At 36.1% G+C, this 10,140-nt stretch overlaps 1 protein-coding gene across 2 annotated transcripts in view; it reads left to right on the top strand.

Annotated features, from left to right (window-relative positions):
- Window positions 1-10,140, top strand: part of LOC110116438 (ubiquitin carboxyl-terminal hydrolase 25) — a 42,080-nt gene that overhangs the window by 12,500 nt on the left and 19,440 nt on the right. Inside the window, exons 8-10 of one of the 2 annotated variants that reach the window (XM_028699555.1) lie at window positions 7,844-7,998; window positions 8,075-8,204; window positions 8,310-8,429. In XM_028699555.1, coding sequence (XP_028555388.1) covers window positions 7,844-7,964 — 121 coding nt within the window. In that variant the 3' untranslated portion in view covers window positions 7,965-7,998; window positions 8,075-8,204; window positions 8,310-8,429. Of the gene's footprint in view, window positions 1-7,843; window positions 7,999-8,074; window positions 8,205-8,309; window positions 8,629-10,140 lie in introns of those variants that run through there. The other variant, XM_020850006.2, reaches the window with a different exon arrangement.

Here is a 10,140-nt window from a genome sequence, read left to right as displayed (position 1 = left end):
GAGCCCAACTAAACATTGTGAATAATATCTAGGTTGGGGTGGCCCATGGAGAATTTGCTGACTATTAAAAAAAGATCAGTCAAGCAAGCTTAGTCATTATGGAAGATAAGCGCTTGCTTGCCTTTAAATGTTGATACTTGCTTATGTTGAGGTGGAATTGAATATTGACAAAATATGTTTCCCGGAAATGGATGGAAGGTGAGGGATGCACTCTTGAATCTAGTAACCCAACCACATCGTTTGTAAAGGAATGAGAATGTGTGAGCAGCACAAGGTGCCTTATTTGATGATAGGAAAGTATGAGGAGCCTTTGAGACTATAGAGTCACTAGAGTAGGTGGTTGTAATGACAATCAAATCCTAAGAATCACCATAAAGGGAGACTACTAAGGAGTTGGGATCGATGATAGAAAAAGTTGACTTGTGTTGCCCAATAGAGACAAGGACACAAGTGGTTAAGATCTTAAATGAGAAAATATGAGCATCGTCCAAAGGGGAGGGCAGCAATTAGTAAGAGGGAAAGATTGTATGATCTTAGTCCTAGAAGACTCACCAAAAAACATCAGGAAAGGAAAGGGTGTAACAATAGCCAGGGGATGGTTGGCATGCAAACAAGCTTCGCACATGAGTGCAAGACGAGATGGTGGGCGCAAATCTGCATGAGACAATGTGCATATGTTGCACTAGGAATAGAGATTTGGGTAGACGGTATGCGAATAATACACAAATAACAATGAGGTTCACAAGGGACTACCACTAAGGTGAAGATGCTTCATAAAAATAACAAAACAAATATAAAACATCAACATATTTATTTGATTCATCATAATAAAGTGATAGGAAATGCTTGTAGAAACAAGAATTTTCCTTGTTGAATTTGAATTTCAGCATCTTGCAAAATAGTTTGAGAGGATTTTGGAAAAAAATAGCCAGAAGATACATTTTTATTGATAAAAGACGAAAGAAAATGAACAAGATACAATGGATCCTCAATTGGAGAGGAGGATCCGTCTCTCCTAATCTCTAACCGGCGGCTAGAGCCTAAGCAAACCCTAGAAACTCTCCAAAATTCTACAAATACAAGATAATGCTAACCCTAAACAATCTCTTCTATTTAAAACATAAAAAATAACAAAATAACCAAACATCCCTCCTACTTTGAATTTCCCTCTTAATCCCCTCTTTTAATTATGTATTAATGTGTGGACGCCATCCCCAATGGGGACGAAAAGCAGTGGAGGCGAACTGCCTCAGCTAGAATAGCAGAGAATCGGTCCAGGATATACTGTTCTAAAAATACCCCTCCTCAAAGACCAACCTTGTCTGAAAGGTGGAAAGAGGGCTCCATCCTCAACTTCCTCATTATCATAAATAGTGAGAAACTGAAGAATTTGGTCCTTACATCTGTGCCTCGGTGTGTACATCTCCTCACATTTGAATAGATCCCCTTTGCCCTCTTCTTTTGTAACTTCATCTCTGTGAGCTTCTTGAAGTTGTTCGCGGGTCTTCCACCTACAATCTTTTCCTTTTGGGTCTTCTGAAGAGTATCCGGTGTCGGCTCCTTAGGTGCCAAAAAGGTGGTGGTTATCTTGTACTATCATGAGCTATTGCATTTTATTCCTCTATCCAGGTGCCTTTGGTCCTCCACCAACTGGGCTAGCTCTATATCCTCTCCCAAGTCACAAGTCCTCATCACTCTAACCGCTATCGGATTTCTAGTTTCAGTCCCTTCATGAAGTTCCCCTCTAGCAAGATCTTAGAAAGGCAGTCGAACTGGCTAGCAAGGTACTCGAACCTCTTATTGTTCTCTATCACTGACCAATCCTGTATCAAGGCAAAGAACTGCTCATAAAAGTCTCCTCCCCTGCTTGTTCGGAATCATTCTAATAGGCAATCCTTGAACTCCCTTCAGCTTCATATGAGTCGTCGCATGTCCATCCACTGGTACCTAGCCAAAGCCTTCCCTTCCAAACATAGGCCAGCTGCCATCAGTCTCTTCTCCTCTGGCAACCCATTGACTACGAAATATCTCTCTACTTTGTAGATCCACCTGTGTGCATCTCCCCTTCAAAGATTGACATCTTCAATTTTCTCACCCTCATATCTCCATAACCCCTGTTTCCACCAAAGTTTCTCATTCCCCAAGGGTGTGGTTCCCTCCAGTTGTGCCAATCATCCCTTCTTTGCTCGCACCCAAATCTTTCATCGCAAGCCCACCTTCTTCCTTCAAATTTAGCACCCCTTCGATCATGTTATGCCACTCTCCTTTCAAAATCAACACCTCTTCAATCATAATCAAGCCTTCGCCCTTCAAATTCAGCCCTTCTTTAAAATTCAGCACCCTTCCACTCATGTCCAACCCCCTCACGTCTCTCCATATACCGTCTACTTGGCACCTCCATAGGAATATGTTCTAGGAGAGGTAGTCTCCTTTCTCCCTCTCTGATCTCTACCTCGTGATCTTCTCTTTGCCTTATTGGAATAGGGTTTTCCCTTGTTCCTTGGTTGTACGAGGCTTCCCTCGCCTCTGACGTTGCCATTTTGGGTTGACCCTCGAGAAACTTCTTCATCATCTCCCCTATGGTGGAAAATTTTCCATCCATCTTCTCGTGGATGGCTGAAATTTAACTCTTGACTTCTAAAAGTTGAGTGTGCATATCTGAAATTTCAGATTTCAATTGTCCGATCTTCTTGTCATGGGTACCCGTATCTCGGCTCCAAACATAAAAAACAACGGTTCTGGTTTTCAAACAACAAAAAACAATAAGATTGGAGAGGAAATGCAACATAAATAAGCGAAGAAGGCTTCTATTTTCACACAGGAAATTGCTTTGATTCCAATTTGATAGGAAACATTTGTAGGAACAAGAATTTTCCTTGCTGAATTTGAATTTCAGCAACTTGCAAAAAAGTTTTGAGAAGATTTTAGAAGAAATAACCAGAAGATACATTTTTATTGATAAAAGATGAAAGAAAGCGAACAAGATATAATGAATCCTCAATTGGAGAGGAGGTACCATCTCTTCCAATCTCTAGTCGGCGGCTAGAGCCCAAGCAAACACTAAAATCTCCAAAATTCTGCAAATACAAGATAACCCTAACCCTAAACAATCTTCTCTATTTAAAACATAAAAAATAGCAAAATACCCAAACAACCCTTCTACTTTGAATTTCCCTCTTAATCTCCTCTTTTAATTACTGCATTAATGTGTGGACTCCATCCTAAAGGGGGACGGAAAGTAGTGAAGGCGAATTGCCTCCGCATGGAATAGTAGAGAACCGGTCCATGATGGACCGGTATAACATAAATTATAAATCTCAATATTAAATGTTATTATAAAATGAAAGTTTGAAATGAAATTCAAAGTAAACACCCATTTAAAACTTAACTATGATGTCTTGGGGTCTAGAGTTTCATAATAAAACTATATGATGTGATGCATGAAATTACAATCACGCTTAAATTCATAGTTCATAGACCAAATGAAACAGATATTTGCTTGTTTATATGATAATTAGAAATATGGAAATACACACAAATGATAATTAAGCAATTGCCTTATATAAATTTTGCATAAAAATTCAAATCACTAAAATCACACCTCGATTTAAATTTATACCACAATTGAAAACATAGATTGCATGACCTTTAATTGAGCTCATTCACACAAGTATACCACAATATCAACAACATCAAGCCTTTATCCCACTATGCGGGGTCGGCTACATGAATCATTTTTCTCCATTGTCCTATTAAGAGTCAAATTCTCATTTAAATCTAATAAAGAAAATAATTTCTAATATTTTTTAAATAAGTATTTTTAGGTCTACCTCTATCTTTCTTAACATATGCCAAATCTAATATATCTATTCTCCTACTATGATGCACCAACACTTCTCCTCAAAGAGGTGTGCAGTGTCCAACATGTATCCGACACGACACGAGTCCGACACTCCTACGATGCATGTTGGACACGCCAAAAATATGTCCGATTAAAAAAATATTAAAATAGAAATTGGACACACCGTGTCTTAATTATTTTATGAATTTTTTAAAATATAATTTCTTGAATTTAATTTTTTTATTTTTTTAAAATATAAAAATTAAATTTCTTATTTCTTATCCACAACGTCAAATCAATCGTCCGCGCTCAATACCCCATTCATCGAATATTCTCATTTTTGTTATCTTAAGCGGGTTGCAACTTTGGTTTTACAACAATGTCTCATGTCATCTCAAAATCAACATCTGACTTTTTTACTACATCGACATTTCAAAATCATCTCCACATCAAAGTTTGACACATTCTTGACATTGACATTCGATGCTAGTAATTTCTACACCCACAACTTCACAGCTCATCTTTGTATGACATCTTCTTAACATCCACGACCAATGCCTTCTTAACATCAACAACAGACGCCCTTTTGACATTGACGCTCGATACTTACTGCATAACATCGATGCCCACTCTCAACAACATTGTAGTCTCCTCTCTCGATGCCTGATATACGACATCAAACTCTCAACATCCTAATATTAATCACTTTAAGCATAAATTCTAGTTAAATGACTTATTATTTCTAAATTATTTTTAATATTATACTTATTCAATTTTTATACACTATGTTTAAAATATAAAATTTATATTACCATGTTCAACCCGTGTTTGTGTCCTATATTTTCAATAATTGACGTGTCCTGTATCTGTGTCGTATCCGTGTTCGTTTCTGTGCATCATCTCTCTCCTAACAGGGTCATCGGAAGGCCACCACTGTTTTACATGATCAAACTATTTAAGGAGACTCTCTAATCTTATTTGTCATTGGAGCTACTCCAACTTTTTCACGGATATGCTCATTTCGTATCTTGTCTCTATGAATGAATCCAGTCATCCATCTGAGCATCCTAATTTCAGCCACACTTAACTTAATATTACTCTTTTCTTTTAATGGCCAACATTTTGCGCCATAAAGCATTGCGGGTCTCACCACCATCATATAAAATTTTCCCTTAAGTTTGAGTGGTACTTTTCTATCACTAGTCACACAAGTATACCAATAATCATAGATGTCAATGGCGCAAAATAACACGCGGCGTGGCGCACAGTGCGGAGTGGCGCAGCTACAACGCCATGTGTATGGTGCGGCTCGGATGTTTAAAATGGCGCCCACTATTTGCTAACAAAAGGAGGAATTACACGCCACAAACAACACCTCTTTCGGGGGTTTTAGGAATGCTTGACCTTGCTCTAATTGCCCTCGAGCACGTGAAGTCTGAAATTAAGGCATCCATGTTAAAAAAAGATTTAAAAGAACAATTTAATGACACATTAAATATCGACCTTGATGAAGGAGACGACTTTGATGTGATGACAAATTATATTCTAAGTGTTGGACTATCCAAAATATTGCGGACAGATATATCAACACTTCTAGTTAGAGTTCCACATTAACATTTATCTTCAAAGCACCACGACCTAAAGGTCCGTTGGATACTTTCCTTATACAAAATCCTGAAGATGTAGTAAAGCATAGAAAATATTAGTTTAGAAAAGAAATTGTTGCAACTAAAAAGGAAATGAGGGGAAGGGTTATTCAAGTTTTTAGTAGATGTATGTATGATGATGTGATTTGATTTAATGCTGTGAAATATGATAGTTTCCTTGTTATGGTGGAGGCACTTGGACAGTTTGGACATGGAATGAAACCTCCTAGTCTTCATGAGGTACGAGTTACTTGTTTGAAGAAAGAGGTTAGACATACACTGATAGGAAATACTTGATTTCAAGTAGTTCCTAATCAAAGTCTGAAGCAAATCGTGATAATTTCTGCTGTTTACAGCAGGAAAACAGTAAAATCTAGACCAAAACAGAGAAAACCTGAGAGGAAAATGGAGAAAAACTCGCCTAAACACTTGTACTTTACTAGTAGATGAAAGAAAACTTGCAAAGATACAAAGATCCTCTATTCGAGAGGAGGATCGCACTCTCCCAATCTCTAGAATTCGTTCTAGAGCCCAAGCCTCCAAGAAAACCCTAATTGCAATCAAACATAACATCCAAAAAACTCTCTAATTCCCTCATCCCCTTTAATACAAGATATTTCCTAATTTAATCTCCCTCCCAAAACCCATCTCCCCACTCCGTTTGAACATTTAAAACCTTTGGAGAAGTGGGGCCCGCCCATATTAAGCAATTTCAGTTTAAAGGAGGCAGAGGTCTCTGCCTCCTATAAACTAGCGGCTGGTTATGCCGCTGGTTCTGGACCGGTTCACAGAGAACCGGTCTAACATACACATGAACTATTACGACGTCATCAAGAAGATTATGTACGATATGGTTGTTCTCTAATGACAGCTGGATGGATGTCTAGGAATGGAAAAAAACTTAATTAATTTTTTTGTTAATTGTTCGAGAGGTAGCACATTTATAGAGACAATCGATACTAGTTTTTTCTCCAAGAACATTGAAAATGTTTGAACTTTTTTGCAAGTACATCAAGGTTATTTGACCACATAATGTGATCCAAGTTGTTACTGATAATGCATCTAAAAATGTTCTTGCAGGTTTGTGACAACTTCTAATCTGAAGTTGTGTTATTTCATATGAAGAATGAAATTTTGGTCTTAACTTAAATTATAATGACATTACAGGAAAATTATTGATGGATAAATATCATCACATTTATTGGACTCTTTATGCTGCTCACTGTTTTGATTTAATGATGGAGAAAATTTTCAAAATTCAAAAGCTAAATCGATACTTTGAAAAAGCAGTGGCAGTATACAATTTTATATATTCTAGATCTCGCTTACTTGAGTTAATGAGAAAGTGCATAAATCAAAGAGCACTTGTTAAACCCACCAAGATGCGTTTTGCAGCGGTTTTCTTAACTTTACAACAATTTCATCAACAACAATTGAACTTGAAGAAAATGTTTAATTGTGAAAAATTTATTTTGGGTCCTTATGCACAAGAGGTTAAAGCAAAATAATCTCAACATATAATCTTGTAATAATAATTTTGAAATACTATAGTGTATACCTTAAAAATAGCTGCTCTTTTATTAAAGGTTCTTAGATTGGTTGATGGAGAGAAGAAGCCCTCAATGACTTACATATATGAAGCAATGTATAGAGCAAAAGAGGCAATTGCTGCAAATTTCAATAACAGTGATAAGTATGATCAAAAATTTAAATTTATTAATAGAAGATGGGAAGTGCAATTACATCGCCTCTGCATGCAACGACACGTTTTTTAAATCCTGAATATTTCTTGAATAACTCTGATATTGCCATGGATAGGGAAATAATTGATGGTCTTTATTAATGTATTGGAAGATTGTCTAGAGATGTAAATACACTTGTGCTGAGAGAGATAAGTTTAGTTATGAAAATAAATACACATATATTCATGTTTTCTATTGAATGCGTGCGATGACAAAGGAAATTATACGTGTATTGCATTTATTTGTGCACGTAGAGTGCGAACTTCAAAACTCGTGAATCAAAGTTTATGCAAGGCCAATAAAAAAAATCATGTAGCGCCATTTTTAATATGTTTTATTTTGAAACAAATTAGAGGCTCTTTTTGGATTGTTCAAGCAAAGAGAGCATATATTGAGCAGCGTCCAAAGTACTTGTTTCGGAAATTAATTAGGCGTGCCATAAGTGGCAGAGCCAACACAGCATTCAAAGAACATCGTTCTTAAGTTTGAGAACTTTCGTCAAGTTTTCATATGTGATTGTTCTTGTGATTCGATTTCCTGATCAGCATAAATCTTATACTTTTGGATCTTTTTCATACTTGTGATGGTTTTAACTGTATTCCTTTGTAATGCAGGAAAGAGTTGATAAATGGTGCAAGGGAGAATTTTATTCAACAAATTCCAGGATCATTAAAAGGACGCCTCATAGAACTCTTAAAGTCATTTAGTCAAAGCAATTCTTTATTGGACATTTGAAATTCCTTCGGCTGTACTTAGATGATGAATTAATGTAATTATCCAATTTTTTTTTTTTCAAAATAATTTATCCTTTTGTTTCACTGATTACAGCATCTCTTGTTAATCAGATACAAGTTGTTTAAAAGAGTCGATAGAAAGCTGTTGGGTTTGCAGTTTTCTTGGCCACTGATGAGCTTGGTGTAAAATCTGTAATTCTGATATATTCAAATTTTGACGGCACCTTTGCGGAAACTCCTGGTATGCTGTGAACTTTCTTTATTATTTTCCTGTGCCCAAATCTGTTTTATGAAGGCACTTCAGAATTTTCTAAGAACTTTATCGGTTGTTCTTTTGTGTTTCCAGGTTTATTTGAGAATCTTTTCGCCATCACCGTCTTTTCATTCCTTGAATTTTGAACAATTGAGGCTGAAAATTTTGCTATCGGTGATTCGGTAGAGATCAATCACATAATTGTATTCTATTGTAAGATATTTTTTTTTTTAATGATATTAATGATTCTCAATTAACATTGCAATCTTTTTGTTGTTTCTGAAGTTAAGGTTGCATTTAGGTTCTAAAGAATTAAAGCCTTAGTTATATGAATACATAATTGGCATTTCTTCATTTAATCTTTTAGTTATGTAGCGCCTTACCAAAATGTCTGTGTTTATTGTTTTCCTAATTCCATGTTAGATCTTTGTTTCCATGTGATGCAAGTCATTAATGTTGTTATGATATACTGGACAGGTGCTGTCTTTTACTCAAAATGCTGTTTACCATTTGTTTACACATGGCTCTTATAAATTTTCTATTATTCTTGGCTCTATTTCTTCCTAGCATCCTTATGTTTATGGTTTATATTGAATTTGTACGATTGATCTGCTATTTAAACTTTCTATACTCTTATTCTTGCTTTTGATGGAGCTGGATAAGGGAAAGAAGAAGGGGAAGGGGAGGAGAAAGGGAAGACTGGTCTCAATTTGGAAGAGAAGAATGTGCCACCGGACACTATATAGTCCTCATTTCTTTGATCAGAAGCTGTGCATTCCTTTTTAAATGAGGACCATTTATAAGAGATGAACTCTAGGGCATAGCTGATTAGAATAGTATATTAAAATAGCCCCTTGGCCATGCAAGTATAGTTGTAAGGTCTAATGACTCTTTTAATAAGGTAAACCATGCTGAAAAGCAACATGGGCCCACCTACATGTAAAGACAAATAACTCTTGATTGTTTAGAATCAACTCTATCAAGGTGATGATAGTTGAGTTCATCTTCGAGTATGGTGGGTGACAAGAACCACATATGGATGGTGGAGGCGATAGGTTTACTTCTTGAGAAGATCAAAACCCAAGTGTTGGAGTCCATCATGAATTATCCCAGAATCATTTATAAGAGGGCACCTATGTCATTTTATAAGGTAGTATTGTTAATTAAAAGGGTTGATTATACTATCTTCTCATGAGTAATGACCAATTCCATAACTTAGAGGCATGGATGTCACAGTGGAATGGATGTCAGTGGGAGAGGTGTAGAGACCCCACTTAAGAGCAAAAGAGGCTTAAAGTGCCTCCATAAGGCAAAAAATCCATAATGTTGTAACTAGAGCTCATAATTCATTTCAGGTGGCAAGTTTAATATGTAAGAATTGGGTTATAATTGTCTAATAATGTGATAAGGTCCAACAATTCTGGCTTCTCATTTCTTTTATTTGTTTGGTGGAAAATACTTGGGTCATATACGAGCCAAGACAAAATCACCTTCTTTGAAATCTTGATTAACTTTGTGTGAATTAGCAATTGCTTGATATTTTTGTTTGTACCAAATTGTTAACATGTGTTTGCAACTTTTGAAAATGATCCACAAAAGATGCATCAATATCTCATTATGCGTGGAATGGAGATGCTAATGTATCTATATGTTTTTAGGGAAAATGCCGTGATTGACTTTCAAGGGGAAATTGCTTTTCGTTTTACACGTAAGGGTATAATATGCAAATTTTGTTGTTTGTAGTGCAAATGCTAATTATTCAAGCTATTTATAAAAATACATCTAAGGAGGATGCTCAAACTTCAACCTTATTTCAATCTTTGATATATGAGTGAAATAGCTCATGAAGTCTTATAATGCAAACCTTCAGTTTAACGAAAAAAAAATCTTATTTAGCCTTCTAGAAATAGCTCAAGAATCCAAC

The sequence above is a fragment of the Dendrobium catenatum genome, unplaced genomic scaffold, assembly GCF_001605985.2.
Source record: "Dendrobium catenatum unplaced genomic scaffold, ASM160598v2 fragScaff_scaffold_1338, whole genome shotgun sequence".
Classification (NCBI taxonomy): domain Eukaryota; kingdom Viridiplantae; phylum Streptophyta; class Magnoliopsida; order Asparagales; family Orchidaceae; genus Dendrobium; species Dendrobium catenatum.
Note: the sequence above shows the minus strand (reverse complement) of the source record. Positions and strands in the feature narration are given on the sequence as shown.